The sequence below is a fragment of the Engraulis encrasicolus genome, chromosome 2 (assembly GCF_034702125.1).
Source record: "Engraulis encrasicolus isolate BLACKSEA-1 chromosome 2, IST_EnEncr_1.0, whole genome shotgun sequence".
NCBI lineage: Eukaryota > Metazoa > Chordata > Actinopteri > Clupeiformes > Engraulidae > Engraulis > Engraulis encrasicolus.
In genome coordinates this window covers 25,987,060-26,004,559 of record NC_085858.1, presented here as the reverse complement: position 1 = coordinate 26,004,559, position 17,500 = coordinate 25,987,060, and the positions used below count along the sequence as shown (strand labels likewise).

At 41.8% G+C, this 17,500-nt stretch overlaps 1 protein-coding gene across 2 annotated transcripts in view; it reads right to left on the bottom strand.

The window, feature by feature from the left end:
- Positions 1-17,500, bottom strand: part of LOC134436140 (signal transducer and activator of transcription 5B-like) — a 139,019-nt gene that overhangs the window by 7,944 nt on the left and 113,575 nt on the right. For both annotated transcript variants that reach the window (XM_063185196.1, XM_063185203.1), the window contains 4 exons: positions 17,117-17,239; positions 15,154-15,246; positions 5,783-5,989; positions 816-910 (listed from right to left, as the gene is read on the bottom strand). In XM_063185196.1, coding sequence (XP_063041266.1) covers positions 816-910; positions 5,783-5,989; positions 15,154-15,246; positions 17,117-17,239 — 518 coding nt within the window. The remainder of the gene's footprint in view (positions 1-815; positions 911-5,782; positions 5,990-15,153; positions 15,247-17,116; positions 17,240-17,500) is intronic.

Genomic DNA, 17,500 nt, shown 5'->3' with positions numbered 1-17,500 from the left:
ACATGCCATTTATAGGGTATATGTTTCTTTTTGTTCAAATAAAATGGGTGCTGCCTGGAGTGGCCTGTCAAGCAATAAAGGCACGCAGGCACGCAGGCACGCAGGCACGCACGCACGCACGCACGTACGCACATATCTACAAATTATGGCCATTACATAAAAGAGATACAGTGGTGGATGCAGGCAAATGTGAGTGAAGGCTAATTTATGCTCCCGACGCATTGCCTCAGCAAACTGCAAATCTGACTCTGTGTACGACCACACACCCCACACAGAGGCTCGGCGTGAGTTGTCACGCACCTCAAAAAAGCCTGACTATGCGACAAACGCACACCAACCCAATACAAATACCAATGCTTTCTTTTTAGTGTGTGAAAATAAATAAAGCTACAATGACTGAATTAGTAATTGACAAACAAATAAAGCATCAGTTATACATTCGTGGCACAATGCTTGCAATCTGACTATACTGTATTGTAGCCTAGCTTCTCCGCCGAATGTAAACATCAGCAGACTCTAATTTCTGCACGCTTGTATATTCTGCAAGCAAAAACAGACTTGGTATTTCAAACCATGATACTGGTGCCTTGCCTTTGCAGTTTGTATAAAAATAGTAAGCTACAACTTTAACTGAGCTAAAAAGCCACATTTCTTAATAATGACAGTAGTGCTTGCAGTTTATTGATGGACACTCGTGCTATTACATGTATGGCTCGCGGCACGGCACAGAACAAAGATGGCAAAACTGGTTCATGACCAAACCCACGCAAACAGTTTGCGTGAATTGTTGACGCAGCAGCAGTGCAGTTCCTTACCCATCATTCCAATGTGGCTTCAGGTGTTTCTTTGTGAGCTCCATGACTCCATCGAACCACTGCCAGAACGTGAAGTTCCTCATCTGTAGACTTTCCTTGAAGGCAAACACATAATAAAGTATCATCATTATGAAGGTCAGGATACGTACCGTACGTATGTACATTTCTTAAGACCATTTCACAACCACAAGGACAATTCAATGTTCTGAACAAAAATGTTAAATAAAAAGTAAAAATCGAGTAATAAAATGATTGATTTCATGCAAAGCACACCAAGGTGGTCCTGTATAGCTGAGATCACGTGTCCATTTCAATATCTAACCTTCCGGCCTCTTCTTGTGCTTGAGGCCTCACAATGCCAGGAAAGATGTCATTGACAATTTAACTTTTATTTAGTATCTTTCTTACAAAAGCACAATTCAAGCATCATTTTCTCATTCGTATATCGAGATGTTAAATGGGGAAAAGCCCCCAAAAAGTTGTTGTGCCTAGGGAGCTGACAGCAGGGAAACGTGGGGGTGTAAGTGACTCACGAGGCCTCAAGCACAAGGCAAGGATGCAAAGTTAGATAATGAGAAGGACCTCCAGTCTTGAACTCCTCACCTCACAACCCCTCCAAGAACGCGAGACAGACATGCTAACAGCTGAGATATAAGCTGCATTCTCTGAAGATTGTCAGTCATCCAGGCCATATAATAATTCAAAAGAGTCCATTTATGAACTAGGGATGGCGAAAATTGAAAAAACTCTTAACCGGCTACTGAGACTCATTAACTGGTGGTTAACCGTTTAACCGGTAATCTTAAATTATACAAGGTTTGCGTGCCTGATATGCACAGCACTGATTTTTCACATAAGCCTTTTTTTTTTGCTGCGCAGACAGCACACTGTTGCCAGATGGAAAATGCTGAATTATTGTACTAAAACCTCAAAATTATCAGTTTTTGGGAGGAAATTTTTATTATAATTATTATTATTATTACAACCGGTTAACCGGTGGCAGATCATTTTAACCGGTTAAAGTTGATCCGGTCGACTGTCGGTTAAACGGTTACCGGTTACCACCCCTATTATAAACCTGTCCTACATGTGCAAGTATGGGGATGATGAAGAGCTGTGTTTATAAGGATGGTGACAAGCTTCTCAGGTAATGTGAGGACACATGTGGCTGGCTGTGGGGGTAATATAGCCAAGGCATGGTGGTGACAGACTGTGTAGGTGGGGATGGGATCTTCTCACTGCCATCCATTACTTAACACGGTGCAATAAGGACAGTGACGGGCTGTAGAGGTAATATAAGGCTGATGTCTGGCTGTATGTGGAGAATTATGACCTGTGCAGGTAATATAGGGACGGTGACAGGTCATTCGAGTGTTCAAGTGGGGATGTGTGGTGGTACACTGGCGTGTGTGTGTGTGTGTGTGTGTGTCCCTGTGTGTGTCAGGTGGTAACTGAGGAGAGAGATATATACTGAGGATGGTGTGGTAAATTAGACAGCATGGACAGTTCCGGAGCATTCTTGCCTGACTCCAATTCTGAATGCCATTGGACTTGAGAGAGACAATGTTCTATAATTACTAGAGATGCAACGGATCCTGATTTTTAGGATCCTGCCGGATACCGGATCCACTGCTTAAGATCCTGCCGGATCCGGAACCGGATACCGGATCCTACGAAAGGGTTGAAACACATAGCCTACTCGCACACATGGGTCATTTTTATCACGTTGGCCCAAACTATTTTGACTGAAAAGCCTCGGCTACCGGATCCTGGATCCTGGAACCGGATCCGGATCCTGTGAAAAACCCTATTATCCTGCCGGATCCGGAACCGGATCTTGGATCCGGTGCATCTCTAATAATTACTGAGAGATAATTCTGTGTTGGCAATGGCACAGAATAATGACGCCTGCTCTAATCTAGTAGACTAGTCTAGTTTAATATAGTAATATTATGCTGTGCTGTACCAATATAGTAGTATAGTATACTGGACTGTATTGTACTGTACTGTGACGTAACAGTACAACGCATTGTTAGTAATGTACAACAATACCGTACAATACAAAATAGTACAGCACAACTCACCGGTGCTGTGTCTTGATCTTACAGTGTATAATGTAGCTTTGGTATGCCTATGTTTTTGAGTAGCAATATAGCCTGACATAACTTGTTGTGGTTTTGTGGGCCTAATTCATGCAATACAAAAATGCTGCCAAATATAAAGGCCTGTGAGCAAACTGACCTCATTTCCAATGCTTAAGAAGGTGTTTCTGAGGATATATCTTAAGCACTTCTACTAATAAGCCTGCCGTTGACAACACACCTTCTTGTGTTATAATACTCAAGTTAAATTCTTGGGTACAAGTACTGTGGACTGATTGGTAAGATGTTTGGCAGCTTTCCAAATTGTCATGCCAGCAAAACAAGGACTTTAACCCATCGAAATGAACAAATAAATAAATAAATAGATAAAAAATACATTTAAAAATCATGTACCTGATGAAGACATTATTAGCTGGTCACACAAAAAAAACACCCTTAACTTAACTCAATGCTCCTTTCACTTCAACACACTGTGACATTGTAAACACCGACTAAAACAGTGAGCCTGAGCACTGCTGAAGATAAACACCCCAGAAGAGTACATCTCTAATAAGTCCTGTATATTAAATGTGTCCAATGACCCGCGCAACCAATCACCCCCCTGGAGGCGCTGGAAATATAAAAATAACAGGCAGGGAGCGGGCCAAACCAGCTTGATGAAGACCTTTATTCCTGCTTTTGAATCTCGGCCATGACAGTTTAATGTGCAAATGAACTGATCGCCTTCCCGCTGATAGGCTGCAGTCAGGCCAGTTAATCAAAGGGCACACACACATGCGCGCGTACACACCACGCACGCGCACATACACACACACACACACGCACACACACACACACACGCACACACACACACACACACACACACACACACACACACACACACACGCACACATGCACACACACACACACACACACACACACACACACACACACACACACACACACACACACACATATACACACACAAACACACACACACATGCACAAACACACACACATGCACACACACACACACACACACACACACACACACACACACACACACACACACGCACACACACACACACACGCACACACGCGCGCGCACATGCATACACACACACACACAAAGACATACACACGTGTGCACACACACACATGCACAGAGAGAGAGAGATACACACACACACACACACACACACACACACACACACACACACACACACACACACACACACACACACACACACACACACACACACACACACACACACACGGCTGCCTCTGATTTAATAGGCCCACTTTAACTGGAATCACGGTGCCGGGGACTAAATACATTAGCCAAAGCGGCCAGTTGGAGAGATCTGTCTATAATCTCTCTCTCTATCTCTCGCTCTCTCTCTCTCTGTCTCTCACGAACACTCTCTCTCTTCCACTCTCTCTCTCTCTTTCTTCTCGCTCTCGTCTTTTCTGGCTGATTTTTTTTACCCCCTGTCACTTGTTCTTCCTTGTCTCATAATGTACTGTACACTACTGTGCTTGCTTTTTCTTTTCTACATACCCCCTTCTATTTCCCTTCCTCCTCCCGTCTAACACTCAGTATTTTATTTTCTTCAATGCATTTCTCTGCAGGTTGTCTTTTCATCTAGGTCGTGGTGTCCTTTGGAAAATCACAACTGTGACTGCATTTACGATAAAATGTGTTGAACTGTCACACATCAAGATAAATGCATAAAATCTCGCCAAAAGCAGAAAATCAAAATCGATTTATTTATCAATGTCTGCATTGTTGCCTTCTCAAAAAGGACGTTCTGTCCTGGGCCTTTGGGACTATTTGTGTTCTTGAGAAGGCTGTGTACGTGTGTCTGTATACTGCTTCCTCTCAAGAAGGCGTGTGTGCCGGTACATTCCTCAGAGGTCTCCAGCTAACCTATGGTAATCCCCTTACCATAACCTTTCTCCTAATCACCGTCAAAGTTTTGATTGTCGCAACATTGCAAATGCAGACAGTGACGTCTCTGCTGAGTGGTATGCCCGTTTTGGCTATGGAAAACTTAATCCTACTGTAGCCAGATTGTTAGCAGCCTACTGACGTGCCTGAGCTCACTTTCATCTCTCTCCTGCAACCAGAACAAGTATCGGAGACAACGTAGATTGCTCCAATCAGTGGTGATGTTGCGGTACTATACCTACCTATACTATTCTATACCTAAGCAATACTATACCTTATACTATACTATACCTTAAAATGGACCCATGTCATGGTGATGTTGGGGTACTACAGTAGGCCTACAGTAATTATGGCATCTACCCTGCTAAACTGGACCCCAGTCTCGGGAAAAATCAACTGTATGCTTCGTGGTGCCGCTATGATATAGCCTCATTTTTCGTAGTTGGGCAACGTGCGCTGTCGTCGAAAGTGGGTGAGAGAGAGCGAGTTAGAGAGAGAGAGACCACCTGAGCAGCGTGCATTCCGGGAGGGGAGCACTGTCGTTGTGTCAACTTCATGCCATGTCTCCCTTCCTCCAACATTATCCCTAACCCTAACCCTACACCTAACCCTAACCCTAACCCTAACCTTCAGCCTAACCTTAACCCTAAACTTAACCCTAAACTTAACCGTAAATCACTTGTTTGAAATCTTCGATTACCGTTGTTTCCAGTTAGCCTTCAGTCGTCTGCATTATTCTTCCCCCCAGAACCAAACTACCCCAATTGTCAGTTCCCCCTTTCGTCACCCAACCACGAGAAACGAGGCTATTCGTAAAGACACCACAAGGTTTAAAGGTGATTTTTTCTGTTTTTCTCGTAAAGACTTCACGAATGGCCCGAGTTACGGTTGTAAACTGGCTCTATGTCATGTTCATGTTGTGGTACTACACCTACCCTGTTAAACTGGCTCCATGTCATGGCGATGTTGCGGTAGTCCTCTGGGTTGATGCTGGAGCTGCTGAAGGCCTTCTGGGCCAGGAAGACCAGGTTCTCCTCCGACAGTCCCCTGGTACTCTGCACCTCCGCCTTGTACTTCATGTTCAGGGCCTCACACAGCTGCGACCACAGCACCTTGTCAGGCACGATAAAGGGCACCCTTCCCTGTAGGAGAGGAGAGGTGGAGGGAGGAGAAGGAGGAGGGGAACGGTTACCTACAAATGATCAAATAATGATTTATAAGTAGGATTTATATTGTGATCTATATTGTGTAAGTAGCACATGTATTGTACATATATTGGTTTACAAATGATTAAGTAAGGGTTTATAAATAATTATTATTACATGTTTTATTAGTGATTTAATGTTGTAATAGAAGCAGAATAAACCAGTGTGTTCAGAACAGCTATGGATGAACTCTTTTGTGCCCTTGAAATCCATTTGGGAACTTGATCTAAAAAAGAATTTCAGTGAGAAAGAGTGGTTAAGGATGTGTACAGATTTCACCTCTCCCGTGGCTACAAATATCAAAATTAAGGAAAGTAATTATACATTTCTTTACAAATATTATATAACCCCAGTTAAGCTTAATACATTTGATGAAGTAAATTCTTCTTTGTGTAAGAAATGTGGAACTGAACTGGGGACATTTATGCATTTATTTTGGGACTGCAAAGCTGTTTATTCTTTCTGGGAGAAGATTCATGAAGCAATCCAAGATATGTGTGAGTGTACTTTTGATCTCTGTCCTAGGTTGTATTTGTTGAATTATGGGTTGAGGAATGTGTTACCTTAGGCAAAGAAATGTGTTTTTGTTATATTATGTCACTTTGGTAGAAAATGCATAATCATGAATTGGATATCGCAGCCAGGACCGACTCTTTCACAATGGTTAGATCAGATAATACACTTTTTAACGATGGAAGAAAGTATAAACACACAGCACCTGAAGCAGTTGGATGTCAGGTCCACATGGTCCTTAGTATATAAATACATAGACACAGTAAAACTTACAAACCTAAGTTAAGCATATCGGGTAGACCTCTATGTGAAGTGGGTAGGAAATAATTATGTGGGTTTTTTGTTTGTTTTGTTATGTTTGTTTGTTTTTGTTGTTGTCTGTTCTTCCTTTGTCTAGTGGACAAGCGCTGTCCACTTTGTGTGATGTTTGTGTGATATGTGTAAAAGTGTAAATAAAAATAAAAAATGAAAAAAGAACAGCTATGGATGGTACTAAGGGACTAAGGGAGGTAGGCCCCCCTTGTCCTTTTGACTGGGTGCTAGCTGGGCAATGCTGTGTTGCATCTTATGTGTTGTCTTTAGTTAGACTTTTGCTTTCTTGTGCCATCTGTGTTTTTGTTGGGTTTCCATGCTGCCAAGCATCTGAGAGCGGCTTTTGGGGTCTTTAATATCACATCATTCTCATATCAACCATGGCTAAATGCGACTTGTGTGTTGTGAACACAGCGAAGAAGATCATTGGAGTACCACTCCCCTCCCTGCAGGACATTTACACCACACGCCTCACCCGGAAAGCACTGATGATCATCAAAGACACAAGCCACCCTGCACACAAACTGTTCAGCCTCCTGCCCTCTGGAAAGAGGTACAGGTGCCTCCGTTCCCGGACCACCAGGCTTGCAAGCAGCTCAATGCACCAAGCAATCAAGATACTGAACACTCAACCCACTCTCCCTCCACTGTCAGCCTCTAGCCAGCAAGGCCACTGACAACCCCCCCCCCCTCATCCCCACCACCATATCTGCGACTGAACATTCCACCTGCACTACTACAGTTGAGGACAATATTATTAGCCCCCCTCCTGAAATTAGACATCTCTCTTGATTTCTCAGTGAGAATGACCATTATGAACCGTTTCTGTTATTCTGGAAACAAATACACTGATGGAGATAATATCCAATGAGTTGAGTTTGGATTTTTCCATTTTCACAATGAGTTTAAACAAAAAAAGGGTAAAAACGGCAAGGACAAAATTATTAGCCCCCTTATCATCACTGGTTACCGATCGCCGCCCGGATCAAGCACAAGGCATTGACCCTTGCCTACAAAACCATCACAGGAACGGCCCCAGCTTATCTGAAGGACCTACTAACGCCTTATGTTACTGGAAGAGAACTGCGCTCATCCAGCACAAGCCGTCTGGCTCTGCCATCCAGTCGCTCTAGGTACTCCCAGTCAAGATTGTTCTCCGTTGTGGTACCCAAGTGGTGGAACAGTCTCCCAGAAGCAGCAAGACTGAGCACATCTCTTGCAAAAAAACAACTAACCCCTCTTTGCAACTGCACTTGTTGTTCTGTATATCTCCTGTGCACTTTGTATTTGCTTGTGATGTTGGCTTGATTATGTCCTCTTTTGAAAGTCGCTTTGGTTATAAAGCGTCTGCCAAATGCAATGTAATGTAATAATGTAATGTAATAGTCAATAGAGTGCCATTTATAAACCAAAACTGACATCATGCACTTTGATTAGTTGTTAACCATTTTGGCACATGCCCTAGGGATTTTGGTCCATTTTTTCATTGCAAATAGTTAAGCTGGTCCAAATTGCATGGATGTTGAGGATGGACATTAATTTTCAGCACTCCTCAAAGACTATCTAAAGGATTTAGATCTGAATCACACCATGACCATGGTTTTAGTGTCCTTGAAGAACATTTGAACAATTTTGGATGAAAGTGTTGGGTTATTATCTTATTGAAAGATCCAGTGAAGATCTTAGCTTCCTCTATGAGCATATTTGTGCATGGTCACCTTCCACATTCTATCATAATTTCCTGTTTGTATGGTGCTGTACACCCAAACAAGGTTTCCTATGGCTGAGGCTGCCACAGAATGATGCTTCCACCACCATGTTTAATTGTGGAAACCATTTTATAAAGTTTTAAGGACTATCCCTTTCTTCACCTGACAGAAGCAGAATTCATGCATCAAAGCAGGTGCAATTGAATCTCATCATATGAAAGCAGAGACTTTCAAAACTCTTTTTTGACTTTCAAATGTTCATAGGCAAAGCTCAATAACACTCAGATATGCACCGCCTTTAGTAAAAGGGTTCTTCTGCGATGATGGCCCCAAAGCCCAATATGATGACAAGCCCTAACAGCTGTCTTTCTTGAAATAAAAACTCCAGGTGAGGCCAGGTCAATAACAATCATAGGCAGGTGTCCAATGCTTCTTTGGTCTAATGACACTAAGCAGTTTCCACAGTTACACATAGTGGTGGGGGCATCAAGATTTTAGACTGTTATTCAGCCTCAGACACAGGGAGTCTGGGTCTGGATCTGGATTGCTGGGTCCTCCAACAACATTGTAACCCAAAGTAAACATTTAAATTAGTTCAGAGGTTCTTCAAGGACACTAAAACCATGAAACTGGAATGACCCGCTCATAGTCCAGTCCTCAATCCCACTGGGAGTCTGTGGCAAATGTCTATGCTCAGCATCCATGCAATTTGGACCGGCTAGAACACCTTGCAGTGAAGAATTGAACCAAAATCCCTAGTGGGGCATGTGCCAACCTAGGTAACAACTGATCAAAGTGCCTGTTGTAAGTTTTAGTTCATAAATGGCGTCATATTGACTATTAATGATCAGGGGGCTAATAATTTTGTCCTTGCCATTTTTGCCCTTTTTTGTTTAAACTCATTGTAATGATAGAAAAATGCAAATTCAACTCATTGGACATTATCTCCATCAGTGCATGTGTTTCCAGAATAACAGAACGGTTCATAATGGTCATTCTCACTGAGAAATCAAGAGAAAATGTCTAATTTCAGGAGGGAGGCTAATAATATCGTCCTCAACTGTATATTTATGACTGAACTTTCAACCTGCACTAACTCAAAACATGCACACACACACACACACACACACACACACACACACACACACACACACACACACACACACACACACACACACACACACACACACACACACACACACACCACACACACACACACACACACACACACACACACACACACACACACACACACACACACACACCACACACACACACACACACACACACACACACACACAGACGCACACCGCACCTTCTACCTGCACTAAACACACACACACACACACACACACACACACACACACACACACACACACACACACACACACACACACACACACACACACACACACACACACACACACTGCTGATGGTGTACTTAATAGACCTATTTTAATATTTATTTTTCTTCAAAATGCTACTATTACTATGTCAGAACGCTATAAAGGACTTTTAGGAAAAGCACAACAATTACCTCCTCTTAATGTATGTTCTCTACAAGTCTTCTGTTGTCCAGTCTTGCACTTTAAATGTCTGTATGAGCACTGTCTATGTCCATACTGTCTTATGTCCATGTATGAGTACTGTCTATGTCTATACTGTCTATGTCCTTACCTAGATTAGTCTATGTCTGCATGGGAAAGCAAGAAATGTAATTTCAAATTCTTTGTATGACCAGTGCATGTAAAGAAATTGACAATAAAACCAACTTGACTTGACTTGAACTTGACTTCAAATTCCAAGCAATACTAAGAGTATTTTATTCCCATTGATTTTCATTAAATACATCTAAAATCTTTTGTTCTTTCTTTAGAATAATATTTCCAAAATCATTTGCTGTCAATTCTCTGACGCCTCTGAAACCATGCCCAGCATTTTTGCTACATATAACAAGAAAGTTTACAAAGAAAAAGGCTGGTGCATTCACCTGACCTGAGCCTGACATTGAATGAGTCGCTTCCAGGGGCGGATCTAGCTATTTTGGGGCCTTAGGCGAAATACAAATATGGGCCCCTCAAAAGTCATCATACAGACATAGCATTCTGCGTTTCGGTGCTTTTTTAGTGATTTATCTCATATAGGCCTATATCTTCAATTGCTTTACATAAGGGACAAATTGAGATCAAGCCTCCTTTTTAGTGCATTTACCATGACTGGTGTGACAGTTGGGGCCCCAGATTTGGTTGGGGCTCCAGGCAATTGCCTAGGTTTGCCTAATAGAAAGTCCGCCTCTGGTCGCTTCCATGTCCTCCAGTCACACATTTCCATTTAGTTGACACCTATAAATAATGCTAATGGACACTCACAATGGCAATGAGCTTGTTAAGCCTGATTTACTTATTTCTAACGGCTTGTATTTGCTAATAAAACTAATTTCTTGAAGGACAAGTGTAGGCCAAGAAAGATAATGTGAGAAGACACTTTAAAGGGACACTGTGTGAGATTTTTAGTTGTTTATTTCCAGAATTCATGCTGCCCATTCACTAATGTTACCTTTTTCATGAATACTTACCACCACCATCAAATTCTAAGTATTCATTATGACTGGAAAAATTGCACTTTTCATACATAAAAAGGGGGATCTTCTCCATGGTCCGCCATTTTGAATTTCCAAAAATAGTCATTTTTAGATGCAAAAATGACTCTACTTGGACCATACTAGCAAATATTTGTTTATTACTCAGTAAACTTTCATGTAAAGATCGAATTTGGCAATAGGCGGTCCAGTTTCAATGAGCAGCATAGTTGCAGTACCTTTTTTGACCATTTCCTGCACAGTGTCCCTTTAAGTTGAATATTTTGCTCTTCCTGCCGGGTGACTACACACTGTCTGACAAGCAATATCGGGAGAAAGACTCAGTTTCACCCACAGACAATACAGTACATCACGGCCAATTATACATAGGAAAAGAGTGAAGTCTGACTTCAGTCTAATATTAACAATGATGATAGGGAAGAGAGGTTAAGTGGTCGGTTCACTTAAGTGGTCGGTGTGTGTGTGTGTGTGTGTGTGTGTGTGCGTGCGTGTGTGTGTGCGTGTGTGCGTGCGTGTGTGTGTGCGTGCGTGCGTGCGTGTGTGTGTGCGTGCGTGCGTGCGAAGCGCTGCAAGGATCCAAACTTTTCAACACGGTTGCTCTAACAGTTAGTGGGTAGTAGACAACAAAACATAAAGAAGAGGAAACTGGCACTCCGGTTGCAATATTTTTTGTACTTTTTCTTCAAGGCAAATTATATTTTTATATAAATATATTTTAGCTTTCCTCAAAAAGAACCACTGTTTCTCCAAAACAGGACTGTGGAAGAGGGCACTGCACTTCCACCCAGGAGGAAAGCAGGCAGAGGGTGAAAAACAGGTCAGTTGTCCCAGGCCCAGAAAGAGGGGGACCCAAAGTTGAGTCCTCATTACATTGTAGGCCTACTATGCATTGGGGTTTGGGGCCCTTTCAGATGACTTTGTCCTGGGCCTGGGCCTGGGCTAAAGTTGCCAGCGGCCCTGCTTGCACCACATATCTGCACTACTGTATTCTTGAGGGACGGTAGCTGCGGTTACTTCACTCTCGGTCACTTGAGATAACAGCGTCCACTAAGCACATTACAGTAATAGCTTCAGAGTACTGTCTGAGGAACTGCATGTCTAGTATGTCAAGCACTCTTAATAATGGCTTTTCCCGCTGTAGAAGAAATGGGCATTGACGCCTTCATTGTGCACTGCATGCAGACCATAGTAAAGATAGATAGATAGATAGATAGATAGATAGATAGATAGATAGATAGATAGATAGATAGATAGATAGATAGATAGATAGATAGATAGATAGATAGATAGATAGATAGATAGATAGATAGATAGATAGATAGATAGATAGAAAGACATAGAAATAGAAATAGAAATAGAAATAGAAATAGAAATAGAAATAGAAATAGAAATAGAAATAGAAATAGAAATGGAAATGGAATTGACTGTGGCTACAGGTGTATGCCTGTTCTAAACATACAGGAAAACAGAATGAACTGGTATCTAGAGCACTACATGGTAGATTAAAGATGTTAGATCTTTATTGAAAATAGCTTCAGAACTAAGACAAAGAGTACAACCCTCATTCTGGGACCATGAAAATAGTACAACACATGTACTGTAACTCTTGCAGCCTCATACATCCATAATTCCCTCCTCCTTATCCTTGAATTGCCCTGTGGGAAATCCCCCCCCCCCCCCCCAAATACATGTAGCACAGGAACGAGGCAACATAAAAACCTCAACAACACCAAGATTCAAACTCAGGTATCCGGCTACGAAACCTGTGATCTGGCCACAAAAACAAAAGAGGATGTAAACTTAGCTTAATTCCTCTTATGGCAATTCAGAGAAGCCATTTATGTCATTTGTATTCCGTTTGTTTGTGTTCACAAAGTATAAAAAAATAAAAAATGAATTTTGTTGAGTAAAAAAATATGACCACTTTAAGCCTTACACATTTCTCTCATCCAACTGACAAAAGGGGGGAAATACTACATTCTGGACACCATTGAAGACATTGAAAAATGGAGAAGAAGAACTGAAAGAAAAAAACGGAAATATCCAAGTGGGAGCAAAACTTCATTTCTCAGAAGATGCTCTATCCTACAAATATCACTATAAGGGCTTGTGAACAACAGGGTAGTACAGTGGTTCTTAACCTTGTACTTCATGTTAAGAACCGTAAGCAGGGGGTCCGAGGAATTTTGTCTGCGTTGAGGTTGTGACCAAAATTCTTCTTGCGAACATTATAATTAGGCCAAGTCAAAACCAAATGTAAACATGTTTTGGTCCCTGTGTAAAATCATTAAGGTCTGTGTGGCCTGGCACAGAATAGCTCATATTAAAATGTGTGCTTTTTTTAAATGAGTCACTTACATGACTCATTTTCAAATTATTTTTAAACTGTGATTTCAAGTGATTGAGAAATCTTTAATAACAAAATTATGATGAGAGGGGCTACATCGACAGGCTCAGCATCTGTGGAGTGTAGATGAGTTTGCATGATATGAATGCCACATGGTCACATAGACTACTATTGTGTACTTTGTGCCAATCATCGACTTTATCACTTCAGTGTGTGCACCTCTGGCGAAAGGTTCTGTTGAGTGAAAATAAAGGGAGGTGTACTGTAAGTCTAAGATAGTGGCATTTTTAAAAAAAATACATACTCATTTGCCAATCATCTTCAGCTCAGTTTTTCTGTTGACCTTTATTAAGCCGCCATTTAATACTTTTCTGAAAAATGCTGCAAGTTAACCCTCTGAGGTCTAATTGCCCTTGAGAGGGCAATTTGACATGTCTCCAAAAACAAATCTGTAACTCTGGGAGTTTTTGTCATTGATACATATAAGTTACGCCATTAGAAACCTCAGACCTTCCAGATTTCAAATATATATATGTTAAATAAATTATATAGCTGGCCCAATTTAAAGAAAGTGAAAAGAAATCTTCGCATATTCTGTACTCTCTGCCTGTAGCAGCCACACGTATAGCTATTCACATGTAAAGTACCGGTGCTTGAGTGACTATTCAGAGGTGACAACACGCCCCTTTCATCTAGGGTAAACACAGCCATGCTCCTCACTTGGCCACAGGACAAAGAGAGTGACAGGGGGGTGTGTTATCAGAGCACATGGAGATTGACAGGGGGGTGTGGGCCATTAGAGGTTTTTCACACCTATCTCATTAGTATTCAAATGAGACAGGCAGTGACCTGACATAGTGTTTCTTTTTTGCATTTTGTATGAAAACAACAAACATTTCTAAATGCCCTTTTTACTTTTATGCAGCCAACACATTTGTTTACAAGATTCAAACTTCAAAAGTCTTGGCTAGATATATTTATTGTGTGTTTTCTTGCACTTTTTGAAGACCTCTGAAACCTGTTTTTTTGTACAGTTGTGTTTATACTCAATTTAAATAAAACATGTTTGTATGACACCCAATTTTCTTTCAGATTATTTATTGTCAGGCTTTTCAGAATGCAACCATATATTTCACTTTTGCATAGATGCTTACTGTTAGTTGAAAATACTTGAAAATGTCAGGGTGGTGCAAGCAGCCTAAAAGCCTCTGAAAGGCCTTAGACCTCAGAGGGTTAATGAGCCGACCTGCTGAGGTTTATATTCACAACAGTACAGTAGATAAATGTAATGAATTGGAAAGGTCACACATTGTGCTAGCCTGAATGAAAAGAAGTATTATGAGCAGGTCAAAACCAGGCTACATTGCGCAGCCTCACTCCAAAAGGTAGAATGGAATGCAAGCTAGAATAAAACAAAATATGTAGCTCTTCATTGTCCACCAAATGGAAGGCAATTCATTAACATTTAAGATAAATATGATCTTATGTTATATTTATATAGAAATATGTAAAATATTAAAAAATATTTACATTGTATTTATATTGTTTATATTATATATTATAAAAAAATATCCTCTCTTCTATTCTATTATTCTATTACATTCAAAACCATCAAACTCACCGGCTCGGCAAAAGCGTTGTCCCACAGCACTGTTGCCGTGGCGTTGTTGTCCTGGCTCCCGTGCACGATGACCACCACAGGTAGAGACAGAGTCTGGAAGAGGGATGGATGGAGGGATGGGGTTGGAAGTTAGGGAGTTGAAGGAGAGGTAGATTGGAGAAGAAAAGAAAATGGAAGCCAAGAAGAGAAGATGAGCTAAGGTGAACATGGATCAAGCACCCTGTCTGTCTTCAAAAGAAAAAAAGCAACATGTGTCATTTCGCCAATAGCTTTTTTTCCCCAGCTGGCTAATTTTGATCCGCTTCTTTCACAGCACTTATTTCCTCCATTCAGGAGGAGCTTTGTTGGACAAGGTGAGAGTGTCAGAGTGTCAAGGGTAGTCAACCACGAATCACAAAGAACCCACTGAGCGGCAACAAATTGCTTACGATTGAAACACTGACTCATGCGGTACAAAACAGAGAGAAAAGGAAAGTGAACATGGAGAGAAAGAAAAACGACAAGCAAAAAACTCTCTCTGTGGCATCCCCACAAACATATTTTTTTCTCCTCAGGAGATAATGATTGAAAGTGCAACTGAGGCAATCAGAAGACAGTAGCACTCCTGAAACCTGCCACTCATCTGTTTCATTCGGTGTAAGCACCTTGCTTTCCCTTTGTGATCAATAAAAAAATTCTACTCTACTCTTCTCTAGTCTCATATCTCATATCTCATATAGACTCATATCTACTCTACTCATTTCTACTCTATTCCACTCTTCTATAATCTACTTTACTCTACTCTAAGCCTGTTCCTCCAAACCCCATCTCTGTCTCTATCTCCCCAAACCTCCACCCATCATCCATCCACAACGTCGTTTCTAACCCAATCCCCAGCTCCAAACGCCAGGTTCCATTTCAATCTCCTTCTCCATCCATCTCAATGTCCTAACAGTAAGGGAGTTGGTCTTAGTTATAGAGGTTGGACCAGAAGGTTACAGGTTCGCATCCCATCCTTATCTCCTTACAACTCCTCCATCCACAGCTGAAGTATCCCCTAACCCCATTGGGTAAAGCACCAGGGAGTATAACCAATACCCTGTAGCTGAAGAACTGTAAGGGCTTCCGTACACCGGCTCCGACAAAGTGCGGCGCACTTTTGCTTCCGACAGAATTCGGACCCCCAAACCCAATTGCACACGAACATTACATTGATAGTTAATGGGCGGCGCCGACAAAATAGAACTTGTCTCTAATTGCTATCCGACATCGGCGAATGTCCGCGGACATCGGCGCCAGTGTGCGTGGTTCTATTGAAAACAATGGAATCGAATTTTAGCTGAGCAGTGCTCAGCACTTTGTCGGAGCCGGTGTGCGGAAGCCCTTAGCCTTGCTAGGAGAAAGGAGTCAGCTAAATGCAATGTCACCTAATCTTCAAACTCCAACCTCCACTACATCCAACACACCCCCAACAATCTCCATCACCGACCACCATGAGCAAAAACAAGCATTTTTGTTGGATTATGGACAATGTGCGATGTTATGTGTGTATGCTTGTTGATTTCCTTCAGGACCAACAAAGTATCTCTAATTCTACACCACCAACAACTCCATCTCCACCATCAACTCCTAACCTTCAGCCCTGCCCCCAACCCCCACACCACCACCACCACTACCACCACGGACCGGAAATAACTCTCAACAAGTCTTGTCATGTCAAAGTTTTATCCGGAGTGTACCGTCGGAATGTTCGGGCAGTGGAAGTTCTATAGAATTCTGGGCGTAATTCAATACAATTTGGAATTTTAGAATCTTGCATTGTTATAGAACGCATTGTTTTTTATAGAATGTTCAAAAACCCACCCTCTTAAAGGTTAACCCTCTGGCGAAGAAGACATGTTTGAAACATAAATAAAACAATAGAATTGAATGAATAAGAAGACGTGATGAACATGATACATCTATTAAAGGAAATAGGTCTCACCTTGACCTGGAAAACCAGCTCGTTGCCGCCCACGCTGAACTGCGACTCAAACAGGATGGTGAACTTCTCCTCCGTCACCGATTCGGCGCCCCTGCGGTCCGAACGCTTGATCCGCTTCAGGGACTGTGAAGGAGGAGAGGAGAGGTGAGGTGAGGTGGTCGCATGGTGAAAAGAAAAGAAAGAGTAGATGACTGCAAGAGAGGGAGGAGACGGCATCATAAGGTGAAAGGTAAAAAGGCTATATGACCCTAATAAAATGGAAATTAAAGGGACACTGTGTGAGATTTTTAGTTGTTTATTTCCAGAATGCATGCTGCCCATTCACTAATGTTACCTTTTTCATGAATACTTACCACCAGCATCAAATTCTAAGTATTCATTATG